The 20,467-nt window shown below is 45.9% G+C and overlaps 1 protein-coding gene across 1 annotated transcript in view; it reads left to right on the top strand.

Moving 5' to 3' along the window:
* Positions 1–20,467, top strand: part of ptprsa (protein tyrosine phosphatase receptor type Sa) — a 270,699-nt gene that overhangs the window by 215,240 nt on the left and 34,992 nt on the right. Inside the window, 10 exon segments of the mRNA XM_079505556.1 lie at positions 31–41; positions 44–249; positions 251–392; positions 1,535–1,629; positions 3,674–3,927; positions 5,430–5,517; positions 8,473–8,685; positions 10,674–10,840; positions 15,873–15,988; positions 16,963–16,973. Of these exon segments, the coding sequence (XP_079361682.1) occupies positions 31–41; positions 44–249; positions 251–392; positions 1,535–1,629; positions 3,674–3,927; positions 5,430–5,517; positions 8,473–8,685; positions 10,674–10,840; positions 15,873–15,988; positions 16,963–16,973 (1,303 nt within the window).

Raw genomic sequence — 20,467 nt, 5'->3', positions numbered from 1 at the left:
CACCTACGTCTTCCGGATCTCCGCCAAGAGCCGGGGGGGCTTCGGGACGAGGCCACGGTGGAGCTCCGCGTGCCCGAGAACACGCCGGGGGGCTACCCGCAGATGAGCGAGGGCTCCAACGTCACGTGCTGCTCGGTGCAGCTGTCCTGGGCGCCGCCGGTGCTGGCGGAGCGCAACGGGGCCATCACGGAGTACACGCTGGCGTACAAGGAGGCGAGCGGCGGGGGCTCGCCGCGGGAACTCAGCCTGCCCCCCGCGCCTGTCCAGCTACGTGCTCAACAGCCTCAAGCCCGACTCGGCGTACGACGTGAAAATACGCGCGCACACCAGTGTAGGTCCAGGTCCCTACAGCCCGCCGATCCAGTATCGGACGGTGGCCTTTGATCCGACAGGTAGGGACTTGCCTGTTTCTCTCCTGAACCTGGGGGCGGGGGTGGGGAGTGGTGGTGGTGGTGGTGGAAATAACCCCGCCTGAAAAAAATTATAATCAACGATAATTAACCCACAGCACGAAAAAATGAAAGCCGCCCTCCACCCTCCTCCAAGCACCTTCACTTGTCCACAAGAGAATGAAAAATGTATTACAATGTTTGCGGGCGGGGAAACTAACTTCACTAACCCAAACAAGGTAACCCAGTCAGTAAGTCACAGTCAGTCAGTCAGTTTGAAAAGAGAGGCGGAGCCCCAGAGTTCAAAGGTAAGTGCCCGTTGGTCAGACACTCCTGGTCAGTCGTCCTTTGCAGCCCGTTTTTTGCTGAGCACACACGCAACACTGCCAATGTCACAATCTCACATCCCCAGTTTTTACAAACCAAAAGGTATAATAGGACCGACCGCGGCCACTCAGGGTCAACGGCCATGAGCACGTCTCCTTAGAGTATCCTTAGCAGAACAGAGAGAGAGCAGATGTCACTTCTGGAGTTTATTTATTTATTTATTTTGGTATTATTTATTTTGTTCGAGAAGTCGTTCCCACCTTAACTCCCCTTTCCTCCCACCCCTCCCCTTCCCCACCTCGTCCTTGTGACGGGGCAAGTTTGTGGCATGGCATCAACCCTCCCCTCCCTCCGCCCCACTCCCCCCCCCCCCCCCCCCCCCCCCCCCCCGAGAAGCGCCCGCTCAAAGGGGCTGTCCGCATGCTGTGTTTTGGGTCTGTCTCTGTGCCCGCCTGGCAGTAGCGCGTTGGCAGTGCCGACACCCAGACACGGGGAAGGGTCCACCTCCACTGTGGTCTAGATGTTGTTGAGACGGGAGTCGGCACTGCCATCGTCGACTAGTCGGCGGGGGTCCCCTTTTGTGCCACGTGGCTATTTGTACGTTCCATGAGTCTTCCGTGCTGTGTGTCTTAACCAATGGCGTTGCCCGTTCTCACTGCCTATCACAGCTCACCGCTCGCTCACGTTTGATTCCAGCGGAACGTTGCAGGAACTGCTCACGCTCTTTTAAAAAACCTCTCTTCTTTTTCTTCTTCTTCTTCTTCTTCGTCTGTCCGTCTCTTCTGCTCGCTAACGGAAAACTCTTTGTACCAAAACAGACGTTCCAAAGAATTTCACAGTCAAGTGGGCGACGAAGACCACGGTGGCACTGGCGTGGAAGTTTACCGACAGCAGGTCTCCGTACAAATGCACGGTGAGTGCTGCTGAGACGTTGGACACGCACGCACACACGCACACACACACACGCACACACACACACACGCACACACACACACACACACACACACGCACTAAAGGTCGCATTCCATCTCCGTCGGAGATTTACTAACTTAGTGAAAGTATCGATACTGCAATATAGAAATACTCTGTTGTGTTATTTGTGTTCATCTGTTTCAGAGCACAACACCTATAGGCACAACCAAAGATAAAAATTACTTGTCTTTTAGTTCTACTCTTCTCCACTAGTTCCTCCCTAACATTTTAGTCTAGTTCTTATTTGTTGAAGCAATTGTCAATATATTTAGTCTTAGTTCTAGTCACCATAGCTTAGTTTTCATTTTTCGTTTTTGTCAGTGAAAAAAGGTAGTCGTCGAACATTTTTCGTCGTAGTTTTAATCGACGAAATACTGCTAGGGTAGTAATAAGTCTCTATTGCTCTTCAGTCTCCATGTGGAGGAGCTGTGTGTATAGTTGGCCTCCATCGCCTCAGGTGATTTAGAAGACAACAATGTGATGCGATAGATCACGTTTTCAGCTTGTTAAAAAAACAAAACGTCAAAAACGTCGGTCAGCTTCTCTCACTGAGAATTCAATCGATATTTTTACGACAATAGATGTTCTGTATATAATATAGAAAACACACACGTCCTTGTCCACCTTTTAACTTTCACAATCTGTCATCCGACCTCTCATTTCCACCCACTCATTCATCCATGTATCCATCCATCTATCCATCTATTTTGCCATCCATCTAAAAGTCACTCAACCCACGCCATTTACCATCTACAAAGCCATCTGTCCGTGAAATGGATCATCGCGGTCAGCAGGCAGGCAGGCAGGCACGAAAGTCATACAGCCTCCAATCACATACTCTACGGCCATGATCCTAAGTAACGGTTCTAGTCTCCGTGGCCCGTCTATTTAGCATCAGCCTCAACGTGATCTCTCTCTACCGTAACTGCCACATTGACAGCTCCTCAGTGATCAGACTCTCCCTCCACCAACCCTTCCTCCTCTACATAGCATTTATGTCTTCTTCACTATGTCAGCGTGTCATTCAGAGCGGGTTCATATGGAGCCTGTCATGTTATTTTACTTGTCTGTGTATTATGTAGGTTCTATAGCCCCCCTATGAGGTGTCTATTATCATGTCAATGTTAATACATCTTTATATTTCTCTAGGCTGTGCTTCCGGGAGGGCGGGTTGTGATATCAGAGTGCGTGGCATGCCTGCTGTGGCAAGGGAGACGATATTAAAATACAAATACAGTGCCATCACCGTGACAAATGCTTTTCATCTTGACAAGAGCAATAATAAAAATAATCTTATTTAGAATGCACTTTACATGTGTTATAGAGTCAAACATTTGCATAATGTTCATAGTAATAATAATAATAATAGCTCAGATTTTTGTAGCACTTTTCTAATTACCCCAAGTTGCTTTTCATGAAGAAAAGGAAGGAACCAACTTTATTAAGAAGAAGAAAAAAGAAAACATAAAATGAAAATAGTAATGAAAGGCAGACTTACCTGGTGGTGTGTAAAGTAACTAAGTACATTCACTCAGTATACTGTACTGTACTGATGTATTTTTACTTTTCCAGTTTCCAGTACTTTTACTTCTACTCCACTACTAAGCTCAGAGGGAAATATTCTATCCTACTTTTACTCCACTACAATGTTTTGAAAACCTTTATTTAGTTCATTTAGATTATTATTACAAAACACCAACCACTTCAGCCCTATATACATTTTGGCCATTTGAAAATAGACGATGCAAGTTCACGATGGGACATTCTGCATAATTCATACTTTCTACTTTTGAGTACATTTTAATGCCAATACCTTTGTACTTTTATGCAGGTAAATTCTGACTTTTACAACCGGGTATTTCTACTTTGCTGTATTGATACTTTTACTTAAGCAAGAAATGTGAGTCGTACCCACCACTGGTCGTACCCAGCTCAGAATTAGCATTAATCCACCTCTCCCTCCCTCCCTCCGTCTGTCTCAACAGATCGAGTACAACCGTCAGAAGATGGACGTGGACGCGCGGCAGACCAAGGTGCTGGTCACCGGCCTGCGGGCCAACAGCAGCTACGAGTTCCGCGTGGCGTGCCAGGAGAGCGCAGACGGGGGCCCGCGGCACCGCGTGCATGCCAGGACGGCGCCCTTCCTCCTGGCCAAGAAGCCCAAGCTGGACGTGTTCGGCGACCCCGAGACCTTGCTCACCATGACCTTCCCTCCCGTCCTCGACATGAAGGACGTCAAGTGAGTCATTTGGTGCAGCGGTTTCCTAGCTTTTTCAGGTCGAGAGACTCGAAAGAGACATTAGACGTTCACCCCGCGGGACCTTGCAGACCTTGGAGATCAGCTATTTCCACTATTTGTTTTACTTTATTTAACCCATTTTGGACTGAGGCCGATTTAAAAAAAAAAGGCTTCTAAATCCTAAAATTTTTCTGAAAAACCCATGTTTCTATGTCAGTGGTGCTCAACCTTTTTCATGTCAAGAACTCCCAGAATTATCTGTATTTGGCCATAGACCCCCAACTGAAAATATGTAGTTCCAGGGACCCCCCAGAAGCCAATATTTTAGTTCAAATTGTTCGCTCTGAAATATATATTCAAAGATTTGCGACCACATTTTCACGACTTTTCAAAAATAGAAGACCTACAAGCTTGTAGATCTGCTATTTTTCAATAGCTAAAGTAGAACATAATGCTTAAAACACCAACAGGGGTTCCCGCCCAAAATGGGTTAAAAGAGTAAAATTATTAAATATGCCAGTACTGTCTTTGTATATTCCATTTATTTGTCATATTATTTGCCCTGTGCAGAGTTTGATTATGAAGCCTAAATAAATCCAAGGCGAAACGGAAATGTAATTTGTATTCATATTCTCCGGTTTTGCCCCAGCGACAGAAACAACAATTGAATCGCTAAAATCGCAATTATGCGTGTGACAATTGATCGGCAAACTTAAATCTCGTAAAACAGCCCTAACATCTCCCGCACGGAATGCAGCTTTTACGAGTGGTGCACGAGCAGTAGTATACTACGTCTGGAACACATTCAACAGCTACTTCATTATACTCATGGGGAAATTAGCTCTTGGACGCATTGCACTGCAGCGCAACACAATGGAACAAGCCAAACAAGCAGTTATATAATAACACGCAACAGAATGCCGCAGTACAACTCGCTACAATTACCCAGCTCTCAAGGGTCTGACACAGTCTATTGTTGTACGTAATGAAAGTCAGGGTTAGCGGGTTATTGTTACGGAAATAGCTATTCTTAAGGCTTTTCTGATTTGCTAGCTGTAGACGGCAATGCGGATCGAGATGGGCATCGTGAACAAGTGGCGCTTGTTGTGTGTGAGCACATGCCATCACGCCATCACGAGCCACAATATAATTCGCAACCTTGCTGGTCGAACTACCTGGAATATTGCCATATGCATTCATTGTATTGATGTGTGTATCGTGTTGAGCATGTGGAATATATATATATATTTTTTTTACTATATAACGTTTGGGCATGTAGAACAGCGATATATACCTTGTTATTATTAGGCTAGTCCTATATATATATATTTCTTTTTAAATTACAGACAAGATGGACAATTTGTTTGACCAAAAGCCTATGCAAAAAAACAGGGACGTTAGGCTGAAAGTGGTTAATAGATTCATACTGTATTCTTAGTTTTTATTTTAATTTTTTTGCTACTATTCATGACTTTTCATAAATAATTATGTCTATATTTCAGGAACTGGTATGTGGTTGTGGTTCCACTGAAGAGGACCGTGACGAGCGTCAAGAACCTGAAGAGCCCAGACGAGATGGACATGGAGGAGGTAAGATCTATTATGTTATGCTTTAGCTATTGAAAATAGCAGATCTACAAGCTCATAGCGCGGCACCGAGTGCCGCACTACGAGCTTGTAGGTCTGCTATTTTTGAAAAATCGTGAAAATGTGCATTGCGCAAATCTTTGAATATATATTATTCTTTCAGAGCGAACGTTTTTAACTCAAATCTTTGATTCTGGGGGGTCCCTGGAACAACATAATATTTTCAGATGGGGGTCGGTGGCCAAATTACATATAATTCTGGGGGACCTTGACATATAGTTTGACAACCACTGATATAGAAATATAAGTATTTCAGAAAACTGTCATGATTTAGAAGACATTGTTTAAAATTCGACGTCAGGCCTAAATGGGTTAAAGGGACACTTCACCCCTTTTGCAACCAGATCTTATTTTAATGATGTTTGGGAGACAAGAAACACTTTCCTGGGGTTTTTATGTGTGTGATATGTGTGTTAGATATTTTAGTATTTCAAAGTGTCCATGGGCTCCATGATGTCATGGACGCGTGATTATGAATCCCACCAACGTTCTAGGGTAGACCCGCCTCACCATGTGTCTGATTGGCTCCCTGGAAGGCATCGTTTTACTGAGGTTGGGCTGTTCGGGTTAGGTTTAGGGGGGTGCATACTTAGTTTAGACTAGTCATTGGTTAGACATGGGTTAAGGTTAGGTTTAGGTGTGCTGCCCCGTGGGGGGTTAGGTTTAGGGTGAGGGTTTGAGATAGGTTGTAGTTGTAGGACTAATGACTGGTCGCAAAAACGAGAACTGTCAATCACAACGACTACTGGCCAATCACAGCAGGGCTTTCCTAGAACTGCGGTGGGATAAATAATAACGCGTCATGGACACTGGGGGCTCACTTACTTCCTGGACTACATGTTGTCTTTGTAGGACAGCCCTCCCCCTATCCACAAGGAGGAGCAGTGCACCAAAGCATTATGGGAATTATAGTCCAGGAAGGAAGTGAGCCCAGTGTCCTGGACATCATGGACACTTTGAAATGCTAAAATATCTAAAAACACATATTACCCAAATGTCTCCCAAATGTCCTTAAAATAAGATCTGGTTGCAAAAGGGGTGAAGTGTCCCTATTTTTATGCTAAAACTTGTGTGCTTTCAGTCGTGTACATTTTTTAATATAGTATTTATTTATGTTTCGCTCGTAACAGAATATTTCTACATTGATGTATTGATACATTAAAAGAGGGAAAGCATCTGTGTGATTTTAGACCTTAGCGTTGGCTGTTCAAAAACATCAGACATACAAGCTCACAGCACGTCGCTTTGTGCCGCCCCGCAAGCTTGTATATCTGCTGTTTTTGAACATTTTCGAAAAACCGGGAGAGTGCTATAGTCTGCTAGAGCCACTGATATAGAAGTAATTTGTAGAACCCGCCTCAGGTCTTTTAAGTGAGGAATTCTGGGTACTTTTCTTCCCCCAGTGCACACCACCAGAGCACACAAATCCATACGCTCGCTGCAGATCTGGTTGGTTATGCTAATTGGCATGTAATGGAGAGAATTACATTGTAAGTCGTACACTTCCCAGAGCTCCTCCAAGGTCACCTTGAGAAGCTGCTCAGTGCCCAGCATCCCTATTGGATTTGGGATTACGCACATGCACACACACACACACACACACACACACACACACACACACACACACACACACACACACACACACACGCTCACTTCAATCCACTCTGTCAGCGCACACCGCTTGTGTGTGTGTGTGTGTGTGTGTGTGTGTGCGTGTGTGTGCTCGTGCGTGCGTGCACTTGTATCACTATACGTGTGCCAAATGTCCCCACAAGTGTAGCAGAATTTGAGAAACAGGCATTATGAGGACTGTTTCCCTGTAAGAGCAATAGTTATTTTATGGAGAGAGAAAAGGGGGGGTGGGTGAGGGAAATTAGGTAAAGATTTCAGCTTGGGTTTAGGTTTGGGCATTAAGAGATGCAGAACTCTAACTTGGAGATATGCCTGATTTATACTTAGTTGCCATGCAGTGTCTCACACCTAAAAGGTGCCTTATGGGCTTGTAGATCGGCTACTTTCGGCTTTTAGCGTTAGGGGTAAAAACAACTGAAAGAATGAATAACAAAATGACATTGATCAAATCAGCGACGTAAAATGTTGATGTCCCCATAAGTATAGTAATAGTAATACAAACGTATGTGCATGCGCGTGTGTGTCTGTGGGTGGGTGTGCAGTGTGCGGTAGTGAGACGGTTGTCTGGACTGTGGGAGCCCTTCGTCAGGCATTCAGCGGGCCTGCCTCTCTCTCTCTCTTGGGGTCCTTTATAGTTCATAGTGAGAGGAGCTTATCAGTGGTGACTGGGGGCTTACAGTATTATTTAAATGTTCTGCGTTGTCCTCCGCGGGACAGGCAGAGTTTAAAGTTGAAGTTGGGTGCAAGGGGGCTGTCTCTACCGGTTTGTTTGGGATGGACGTGCATTACTCTAGTCTGGACTCTCTGCCCATTTGGCATGTACTGTATTTTTGTGCAGAATCAGAATTAACAAAGTGAAACGATAGAGATGTTTACGACTAAATAATGATGTACGACTTATAACAAAGGACGGCACATATAAAATGTTATAAACATTGTTATAAGATGTCACGCATGATTTATAAACATTCATAACGACATGATGCATTTGTAACGCCCGGCATTCGAACCCAGGTCTCTCGCGTGGAAAGCCAACATCTTAACCGCTAGACTAAAAGGAATTTCCTATAGACAGTGAGAGACGTCTTTGGCGGTGTAGGACTAAAAAAACCCCCAAAAAGACGTCATGGACGACTTTGGCAGGGAATGAAGGAACAGCGGTGTTCTAACCTGGTACTCCCATCCATCCATCTCTCTCTCTCTCTCTCTCTCTCTCTCTCTCTCTCTCTCTCTCTCTCTCTCTCTCTCTCTCTCTCTCTCCCTCAGCTGTTGAGGGAGGTGTCCCCCAAGCGGCGCTCTCGGCGCCAGCTGGCCCAGCTGGACCAGAAGAAGCCGTTCATCACGGCGTGCTTCAGGCAGCTGCCGGTCAGCTTCGTGGTCGGGACGGACCACCGGCACAGCATCTGCCAGAACACGCCCCTGGAGGCGGGCCAGGAGTACGTCTTCTTCCTGCTGGCCGAGCTCAACGCCACGGCCGGGGTGAGTAGACGCAGCGAGGGACGGAGAGACCCAGGGTCCATTAACCCTAGACTGAAACTGTGACGAAACATGTTCATCGACCTTAAAAACTACAGGAAAACTAAATGAAAACAAAATCATGATGAAAAAACTGAGACTAAATATATTGTCAATTTCATCAACAAATAAGATAAGTAGGTCCGGAGTGGCTTATTGTCGGTATCAGCCGGTAACATGCAGGAGTCTATCCTCGTTACAATGCGCTATAGACCCCTGGGAGATCGAGTCTATCCTCGTTACAATGCCCTATAGACCCCTGGGAGATGGAGTCTATCCTCGTTACAATGCGCTATAGACCCCTGGGAGATGGAGTCTATCCTCGTTACAATGCGCTATAGACCCCTGGGAGATGGAGTCTATCCTCGTTACAATGCGCTATAGACCCCTGGGAGATGGAGTCTATCCTCGTTACAATGCGCTATAGACCCCTGGGAGATGGAGTCTATCCTCGTTACAATGCGCTATAGACCCCTGGGAGATGGAGTCTATCCTCGTTACAATGCGCTATAGACCCCTGGGAGATGGAGTCTATCCTCGTTACAATGCGCTATAGACCCCTGGGAGATGGAGTCTATCCTCGTTACAATGCGCTATAGACCCCTGGGAGATGGAGTCTATCCTCGTTACAATGCCCTATAGACCCCTGGGAGATGGAGTCTATCCCCGTTACAATGCGCTATAGACCCCTGGGAGATGGAGTCTGTCCCCGTTACAATGCGCTATAGACCCCTGGGAGATGGAGTCTATCCTCGTTACAATGCGCTATAGACCCCTGGGAGATGGAGTCTATCCTCGTTACAATGCGCTATAGACCCCCCCTACTTCCCGCACGACTTGCTGCACCAAGCCATGCTACTCATTCGCTGAGTTGGCAGTGCCCAGGATCGAACCCATGAACTTGTGGTCCAAAGGCGAGAGCTCTTAACGACTGAGCTTACCCGGACACAAACAAATACTACAAATAAAAACTAGACAAAAATGTTAGGGAGGGACTTACATTTGCTATTTTTGCTATAGTGTTTGGCAGCGGATATGTGAAATGATTGTATGCCAGCCGTCCCCATAAGAGAAGACCACTGCCCTACAGAACTCACACAAAGCACTGCGTCACTGACAGGAATCTTCCTTACCGTTTGAATCTTCCGAAAGTGTTGCGATCCTTCACTGTGCTCTCTGTCTCTGCATCGCTGTTGTCTGGCTCAAATAACAACCTGAACGAAGCTCCCACAGGAATTGGAGCGAACTTTGACGACCTCGGTAATCTCATTTCAATCATGGATCAACGTAACCCGTGTTTATTATTGCTGTTTTTCCAGCAAACTGCCGCATCCCTTGTCGAATATATTACCGTCCCGATCGACAGTCGCTTATTATAAATAATTACAGACTCAATCATAGATTTGTCATATGCAGAGAGAGAGAGAGCGCAGGAAATAAACGGTTGCAGTTTTTCAAAATCAAACTGGTCTCTGCCAAATGTATCAAATGATGTATTTGCCTGTAACCAAATATTACAGGTTAGCAGATCAGTGCGTTTCAACTTGAGCGACGGAAACATCGCCGGCTAATACTTCCGGTTCAAGAGCCGCGTCACAGGGTTCGCTTTTTCTATTTTTTTCTAGTTTTTGACCTGGCACAGGTAAAAAGGGGCGCCCCAAGAAACGCCTGGCTTTTAACCCATTTTGACCTGAGATCAGATTCTAAAAATGTCTTCTACATCCTGACAGTTTTCTGAAAAAGCTATGTTTCTATGTCAGTCGTTCTTCGATTTTTCAAAAATAGCAGACCTACAAGCTCGTAGCGCGCCACTCGGTGGCGCGCTATGAGCTTGTAGATCTGCTATTTTTCAATAGCTAAAGCATAACATAATGCTAACACCAAAAGGGGTTCCCGCCCAAAATGGGTTAAATGTGTTAAACAACATGTGTTCTGTTTGTGTGCGTGTTCAGAAAATGTTTGCGACCAGCCCGTACACGGACACGGTGATGACCCCAGAGATGGTGGTGGACCCCATGCCGGTGGAGACGGGCGGAGACGGCCTCATCTGGGTGGTGGGCCCCGTGCTGGCCGTGGTCTTCATCATCTGCATCGTCATCGCCATCCTCCTCTACAAGAAGTCAGTTGGCTTATTATGGGGTCTTTGTTATGTTATAAATGTGGAGTTGTGTAGTGAACTTGTTTTTAGTACTTGTTACTTGCGCATCGGCTGGGTATGTATGTATGTCGGTGTTGTCCACCGGCCAAAAAGGGAACACCATTCTTGATGATGTAACTAAGGTACGTTTGGTGATCGGCTGGGTATGTATGTATGTATGTATGTATGTATGTATGTATGTATGTATGTATGTATGCATGTATGTATGTATGTATGTCGGTGTTGTCCACCGGCCAAAAAGGGAACACCATTCTTGATGACGTAGCTAAGGTACGTTTGGTGATCGGCTGGGTATGTATGTATGTATGTATGTATGTATGTATGTATGTATGTATGTATGTATGTATGTATGTATGTATGTATGTATGTATGTATGTATGTATGTATGTATGTATGTATGTATGTATGTATGTATGTATGTATGTATGTATGTATGTATGTATGTCGGGATAAGAATGGTGGTCCCTTATTGGCTGTTGATGGTGACGTAACTAAGGTACGTTTCAAGGTTGGTATAAGGTCAATAACGGGTCTAAAGGATTTAGAACAGCAGTTGTAATAGACGTCACTTAGTAGCAGTACTTGCGCGCTCTGCTTGCGCACAAGTAGGCCATGCTTGTGCGCAAGGTGCAAGTTGGCGCCTCGACAGAGTTGCCAACTTGTTTTACTGCAAAATAATAAAAGTACGGTAAGTGATTTTGTTGTTGTTGTCCAATAGCAGTGGGTGTCCCTGTCTCTCCAGCTCGTTAGTAAACGCGATACCAAATGTATTTAATCAGGATCAGGATAGACAACTCACACAAGAGTGTGTATAAACGGGATACCACCAAGGGTTTGTTCAGAGACCCCTTTCAATAAACACAAGAGTGTGTATAAACGGGATACCACCAAGGGTTTGTTCAGAGACCCCTTTCAATAAACACAAGAGTGTGTATAAACGGGATACCACCAAGGGTTTGTTCAGAGACCCCTTTCAATAAACACGTAGGGCATTACTATCACAAAATGTTAAACCTTATAATAAAATAAATAAGACATTTTTGTTTAAACCAAACAATACAGTACAATATCACTTACCCTACCTAAGTCACTGTCGGGTGGAAAAAAACTCATATTATTATACAAAACTGTAACTTTTCAGGATAGCAAACGTAGCAGATCCACAGGCTCAAAACGCGTCAATATTGGCGCCACGTTTTGAGCTTGTGGATCTGCTACGTTTGATGATTTTGTGTAGGTTGTTGATTTAAGACAAGACACAACAAGTTAAAATATGGAGATACCGGTAAGAGGTTTCTGCCCGGCAGCAACAATATACTTAGCCAATAGCCATGCACATTCAGTATAGTGAAAATATAATGACATGCCAAACATAGGGATGCCATTCAATAGCGACATTGATATTTACTGTATCGATGGTCTCCTACTGTCTGTGTGGAGTGAGCTTTCAGTTCATTTCAGTTCACTGTATTTGTCTGTAACTAAACTTTTAACCCTTGAACACTAAACACGGGTGATTTTCACCCGGACAATTATATTTTTTGTAATGTTCATAATGTTGCTGATGTCTGAGGTGGGTACGGTCTTTCAGTACCTTCATGATGCTCAGTGAAGGTACGTTTGTTTCCCTGGCCAAATCCCTGTTTGGTTTTTTTCTACAGGCAGGTGTTTGGGTGAATTTCACCTGTGTTTAGTGATAATGTGATAGAGATGGTTGCAGTTCGTAGTTCAGACTAGTCATTGGTCTGACAAACGACAACCCACCTCAAAACATAACCTAACCATAACTGCAAGCACGGGAGCAGCGCATGTCGGACGAATATGCTCCGTCGGAATTACATGCGGTCCCCGATAGAGATAGTATGTTTTATGGAATATTATAGGCTACCAGAGTTTAGTGACGTTGTGACAAAAAGGATGTTTAGTGTTCTAGGGTCAAATTGCACCAGTTTGTTCTGGATGTTGATGGTGAAACTCCATGGTTGTGAGCATGCTCAGACTGGTGTTTATGTGGTCTAGCATGAATTTAAAAAAGAAATCGCAAAAAATTGTTGCATGTAAATGTGCCGTGGTGGAAAGTAACTAGGTATGTCGCTGTCGTCGTGCAGAAAACTCTTATCTCCATAACTTCTTGTGTTTTGTTTGTACTTGATCATAGCCTACGCTTACTAACTACAGCGTCACAAAAAAACATCAGATTTAGCAAACTCAAAATGTGCCGCAAAGCGCTTCGAGATTGTACATCTGCTACTTTTAGCTATTTGTTTTATTTGAATCCTGAGGGAAAAGTAACAGTTTTGGAGATATGAGGTTTCCACGTATTGTACTGAAGTAAATAGAAACATTTTGAGGGATTTTACTTTACTCCATTTTTCAATACTTTATTATTCTCTTTATTATTATGCCATTTTTCAATACTTTATACTTCTACAATTATTCTCTTCTACAATTATTATGCCATACTTATGGGCATATGTGGGATCAGGGATCTCCACATTATATGGGCATAAAAGGGACAGGGACAGACAGCAATGTCCATGTATGGACCTAAAAGCGACACAGGCAAAACACACAGATACAGAGAGAGATCCTGCAATTCTACATTGTGTCTGTTCAGAAATAGCCGAACTCCGAAACATCTCCCAAATAAACTAAAAAAGGAATCACATACTGTAGTGTAGGAGAAGTCTTCTGAAAGTGCAGCACAACACGTCACAAAGCAAACGGGAAAAAGCATTCTCCTTCTCTCCGTTTTGCAGTCAGTTGTAGTTTTAGTCGCCCCCTCGGACTACATGTCCCAGTAGAGTTGAGTGACGGCTGTGTTAGAGGTCAAGCGTATCGCTGGGTTCTACTAGCTGGCTGCTGCTGTCAGGTGAGCCAGGCAGTGTGACCTTGCCTTACCTCTTGTCTTAGTGCTTAGGGAGAGTAACGTCTCTCCTTGAATCTGTCTGTCTGTCTGTCTCTCTTTCTCTCTCTCTCTCCTCTTTTCCCTCCATCTCTTCCTGGTGGACAGTGTTTTCCAGGCTTGTCTTTGGTCCTGACCTGCCCTTACTAACCCCCCGCCCCCCCACCCACCCATCTACATGCACGGACGCACACGCACACAGACAAAGACACACCACAGACACACACGCACACACACAAATAGGGCTGCAACTATCATTACTTTTCTTAGCCATTATTCTATCAATTATTGTTTACATTTTTGTATTAATTAAAAAAAGATATATACAGTATATCAACGAATTGATTGACCAAGCGTTGCTCTTTCTTTTGTGAAGTTTCAATGTTGTGGTAGATTTATTTGAAACTGTACACATAATAATGGCATGCCTACATAATAGGGATCGATTTGTAATCGCACGTTTTACAAGATACAGTATGTAGTTCGATTGACACACTCACACACACACACACACACACACACACACACACACACACACACACACACACATATTGATACTCGACCTTCAACAAGAACACTTGAGAACATTCAGTTGGCCCAAAGTAATAAGGCCATGAACACGCATGCACACACACACACACACACACACACACACACACACACACACACTCACACACACTCACACACACACACACACACACACACACACACACACACACCCCTTCTCCAAATGCTGATGAGCTTTATCTTGTGTGTGAGAGCTCCGAAGCAGCCCCTGTGAATTTTAAACTGCTCTATATTGATCTGTGTCTTCTTGCCCCCCCCTCCCCCCCCCCCTCCCTCCCCCTTTGCGGTGTGTTCTTTCCCCTCTCTCTCCCCGTCTCGTGTCTGTGTGTATTTATTTGATTCCTTCATTGCTTGCTTGTGGAAACAGCAAACCTGACAGGTAAGGCTTTAGCTGCTGTTTTATTGCATTTTTCGTTTTTTTTTTTTCTTTTTCAGCAGGAGAAGAAAAATAAGCCGTCTCAGCATGAAATACCCTTTTAATTAGTCCGACGGGTGGTTGTAGGAGGAGGAGGTGTGGTGGAGGAGAAAGCTGGCACACACTAGATATGCCTGTTTTCGCCCCAGCTGTCTTTTTTTATTTGTATATTATTAGTAATACTTTATTTAGGATAGGATAGTGTAGTGTAGAGGGACAAGGAGGGGAGGGACATGCTAGACCAGGTGGGTTGGCCACCTTTAGACATGGGTGCCAACATGGGCCCAGTGGAGGGTGAGCGCTGGCACGCAAGACATTTAGCCAATTAAATTAAGTCCCGTCCCCCCCACGTCGGTATGCAAATCACATCTCTCTGAATGGGGAGAGAGTCTGGGAGATACTGGTCTAGAGTCTAGACCTACGGCGGTGGCTCAGGGGTAGAGTGGCTGGATGGTAACCGCAAGGTTGCCTGTTCGAACCCGGGCTCCCCCAGAGTTAGTGTCGAAGCGTCCTTGAGCAAGACACTGAACCCCAAATTGCTCCTGATGGGCTGGGTGGTACCTTGCATGGTGTCTGCCGCCATCGGTGTATGAATGTGTGAATGGGTGAATGTAGTGCACAATCTATGTAAAGCGCATTGGATAAAGGCGCTATATAAATGCACCATTTACCATTTAGTCTATAGTCCTGATACTGTACGACAAGAGAAAATATTTCAAAAGAAGTTGAAGAACATAATAAAGGCCGTTATGTATAGGCAATCAAAGTCTGCTGGAAATATGTTATTTTGACGTGGTGTCATGAATAAGCGTTCCAAGGTTGATTATGACTAAAAACATGGCACTTCATGTCAAAATGGTGGATCGCTGGCGCCTATACGCTAGACAAGTAGACAATGCAGGAGTCAGATCGGCACACAGGTCTTTGCACTCGCAAGAAGGAGCATAATCGGGTTCTTGTCTCGACAGTGTGTTTGTGTTTCTTTTCTCTTTTCTCAAAGATATACGAGAGCCACAGTGTATGTGCGCGTGTGCTCTCGCCATTTTGTTCACGACGCCGCCGTCTAACAACGTCCGTCTGGTCTCTTCTTCCCCGTCTCTCTCCAGCCGTAAGAGGAAGGAGTCGGAGCCGCGCGCCAAGTGTCTGCTGAACAACGCAGACATCACGCCACACCACCCCACCGACCCTGTGGAGATGAGACGCATCAACTTCCAGACTCCAGGTATGACCATGACGCACAGCACGGGTAGAAATTCATTATATTGTGTAAAAACTAAATGCAATTGACCAGCGACAACACTGGGAAATCTAACAATAAGAGTATTTGCTGTTTGTTTTTTTTTTAATCCCTGCATCTGTAAATTCTCTTTAAATAGTTGAGACGAACGTCAGAACTGCAGTCATGTGGGATTTAACTGCAAGAGTAACAATGTACTGTACCTGTTGTGTTGTATAATGGAGACAACGCTCGCACGCACGCACGCACGCACGCACGCACGCACGCACGCACGCACGCACGCACGCACTCACACACACGCACAAAGCTTCTTGTTGATGTTGATTTCATACCATCATGTATCCCTCCATATCCCTTCGTACCTACTTACCATTCATTACGTTTAGTTTTTTACCATTTAACTACCAGCACGGTCAAAAGTGTTCCTTTGACGAGTTAGGCTTACTCTGATGCTGCGTTCACACGGGCAGATGCAAAGATACAGTCTACCATTCATCTTCAATGGAAGCCAGCGACATGCAGATGCAAAGATACAGTCTACCATTCATCTTCAATGGAAGCCAGCGACATGCAGATGCAAAGATACAGTCTACCATTCGTCTTCAATGGAAGCCAGCGACGTGAAGATGCAAAGATACATCCGACGTTTGTAGCTGCTGCAAAAGCTACAAACAAATTGAGCTGGTTTCTACTTCAGCTACAAAGATGCATCTTTGCATCTTTGCGTCTGCCCGTGTGAAGGCATCATGAGGATGGAAGCGCTTCCATTTGTACACTCTCTTAAAATGAACATGCAAAGCAGTTTACAGTGAACCATCATCAGCACCATGTCAGTGTGTTTGTGTGTGGCTAGCCGAGGACATCTTTGGGTTCGGCTTGTATTTTGTTTTTATTCAGTAGGTTTTTGTTCTGTTCTTGGCGGACCATTGCTTTCTGCTTTTCTTGTGTTGTGGCTACAGATCAGACAGCGGTAAGACTAGACCTCCCTCAGATCCCCGCGTCTCATTTTGTCGTTGGGCAGAAACCTCATATTTCACAAAGAAATCTCTTGTGAATTAAAGCTCAAAACGCATCGCATTGCGAAGTGCTGTGAGTTTGTACATGTAGCTATTTCTGCTATAAAAAAACAAATGGGTTTTAGTGAACACACGGTTTTGGACATGCATGGTTTCCGCCATACAGCACCGACTTACTCCGACTTCCACCGTAGCTAAAATGCTGCTGTCGCGTTTCCTTTCCTGTTTAGCTCTGCTCTGCTCTGTCTGTCTGTCTGTCTGTCTGTCTGTCTGTCTGTCTGTCTGTCTGTCTGTCTGTCTGTCTGTCTGTCTGTCTGTCTGTCTGTCTTCCCTTCAACCTGCCTGTCTGCCCGTCAGTCAGACGAGTGAAAATCGGGAGTGCAAGATCGGTTGGACTTCCATCGTGCTTTCTCTCTCCTCGTCTCGTCTCCTTTGGGTTTATTTTATTTTTCTTCCTCTTGCGGCATTCCAGCCCAACCCCCCCCCCACCCCCCCCCACCCCCACCCTCCCTCCCTCTTCCCTGGCTGTCAGTCAGTCAGCCAGGCATCTGTCAGTCTGTCCTTATCAATCTGCATTCCCCCGTCACGAGCGGCTCACGTTTCAGAAAAAAACACCAGAGCCTTCCTAATCTCCTCTCCGCTGCCTCGAGAGCTCGCCGGCCGCCTTGCCTTCTGTTCCTCTCAGATCCGTGTCTCGGAAGAAAGAAGAAAAAAAACAAGTACGACCCACCGGGCTTCCTCTTTCTTTCTTCCAACGGGAGGAGAGTCGCTTTGTAAGCAGACTGGGAATGGAGGAAGTGCATGTACATGTGCACACACACACACACGCACACACACACACACACACACACACACACACGCACAAAGCCTGTCCTTATCTGCGGAGAGTGAGAGAGTGGTCTCCCGGCCTCTCTCGTCCTCAGCTGCCCTCCCCTCCTTGAATAATAGAAAACCTTGTTACCTCCTCTCTCTTAACACACACACACACACACACACACACACACGCGCGCGTGCACACACACACACACACACACACACACCCACTGCAACAGTTGAACTAATACATACAAAACACAAATCTTTTCCGATGTCTCATGTTCATGTTAATATCGGCCGATCATTTTGGGAGGCTCATATTACTCGACTTCTTAATACTCATAATGTCCGTTTCTCAAATTCAACCGTACTATGTGGACCCATCTGACCCTCACAACTATCGCTAATATAAGTACGTTCATTCCCGGACGGACACACTCTCTCTGTCCTCCACGCAAACATGGTTACACAGATGAAGCACTTCGCTCCTCCTCCTCCTCTTCAGACGACAGACCCTTCCAGAAGGATTTCGCTGCATGGCGATGTCATTATCTCTGCAGCCCGGATGGAATTTAATTTGAGCGGACATTTTAGCCCAATTAGGCGGGGCGCTGAACATCCGCGAACATCCCCATTAGCTAATAGTGGCCATTGTTCAAACGAGCGTGTGCTTAAACCCACCCACACACCGCCCGACCCCCCCCCCCCCTCCCCAGCGAGGCATATGCCCTCACCGCGCTGTGTGCTCATTGACCCCAGCGCTGGTAGCACAATGAAATATGCTTTAGATTAGCTATTCTATAGGGGGAGTTATAGGCGTGTGTGTGTGTGTGTCTGTGTGTGTGTGTGTGAGCAAGTCTAATTTGCGTGTACGCTGAAATGTGTAGTTTATGTGTGTGTGCGCGCACATGCGTGCGTGCGTGCACTGTATGTGTGGATGGGAGTATGTATTGTGTCTGTGTGTGTGTGAGTCCCTACTTTGCATTTGCATGTCCGTAGGTCACACGACATCCTGCCAGTAATTTCCCATGATTCCTGGTGGGTGCGGAGTGGCGTGTGCTCTTCATTAAGTCCATCTCAGCCCAGGGCTAACCAACCCAACTAACGAAGCTATAGCTACACACTCTCTCTCTCTCTCTCTCTCTCTCTCTCCCCCCCCCCCCCCCCCCCCCCCCCACCTCAAGGACCCCTGGGGGGTTCTGGGAAATCTTCCCCTGTCTCCACATTATAACCACATAATCACTAGTGTCCCTTTTCTGCGGTGAACATTCGGCAGAAAATAGCATTTTCTATATATAAAACAAATGTGCTGCTCGACTATTCGATTGATCCAAAAAGTAATTGATAGAATAGTAATCGCCACACACACACACACACACACACACACACACGCACACACACACACGCACGCACACACGCACGCACGCACGCGTGCGTGTACAGGGGCGTGACGGCGATGCATCGGCAGCCTACTTCTCTGCGATCACAGGAAACAATAATGACAATCGTATCTTCCCACCCAGTTATCTCCGATCACACATGCACGCATACATGCATGAATGCATACACACGCATCAATTAACAGACAGACACTTGGAGATAACACACACACACACACTGCCTCCTGCTGAGATGATTGGCGTGCGTAGACGTCGAGACGAGAGACGTGCACGCCCCCTCCCCTCCCCGACTGCTATAATTGGTGCATCGTCACAGATCAATTAGAGAGGAAGAGACGAGACGTCTTAATCTCCCTCTCCGTATACTCCCCTCTTCCTCTGTCTTAATCTCCCTCTCCGTATACTCCCCTCTTCCTCTTCATCTCCCTCTCCGTATACTCCCCTCTTCCTCTTCATCTCCCTCTCCGTATACTCCCCTCTTCCTCTTAATCTCCTCCTCCGTATACTCCCCTCTTCCTCTGTTTTAATCTCCCTCCCCGTATACTCCCCTCTTCCTCTGTCTTAATATCCCTCTCCGTATACTCCCCTCTTCCTCTGTCTTAATCTCCCTCTCCGTATACTCCCCTCTTCCTCTGTCTTAATATCCCTCTCCGTATACTCCCCTCTTCCTCTGTCTTAATCTCCCTCTCCGTATACTCCCCTCTTCCTCTTCATCTCCCTCTCCGTATACTCCCCTCTTCCTCTTAATCTCCTCCTCCGTATACTCCCCTCTTCCTCTGTTTTAATCTCCCTCCCCGTATACTCCCCTCTTCCTCTGTCTTAATCTCCCTCTCCGTATACTCCCCTCTTCCTCTGTCTTAATCTCCTCCTCCGTATACTCCCCTCTTCCTCTTAATCTCCTCCTCCGTATACTCCCCTCTTCCTCTGTTTTAATCTCCCTCCCCGTATACTCCCCTCTTCCTCTGTCTTAATCTCCCTCTCCGTATACTCCCCTCTTCCTCTGTCTTAATCTCCCTCTCCGTATACTCCCCTCTTCCTCTGTCTTAATCTCCCTCTCCGTATACTCCCCTCTTCCTCTGTCTTAATCTCCCTCTCCGTATACTCCCCTCTTCCTCTGTTTTAATCTCCCTCCCCGTATACTCCCCTCTTCCTCTGTCTTAATCTCCCTCTCCGTATACTCCCCTCTTCCTCTGTCTTAATCTCCCTCTCCGTATACTCCCCTCTTCCTCTGT

This window comes from Electrona antarctica (genome assembly GCF_951216825.1).
Source record: "Electrona antarctica genome assembly, chromosome: 7".
NCBI lineage: Eukaryota > Metazoa > Chordata > Actinopteri > Myctophiformes > Myctophidae > Electrona > Electrona antarctica.
This window is presented reverse-complemented; position numbering and strand designations above follow the sequence as displayed.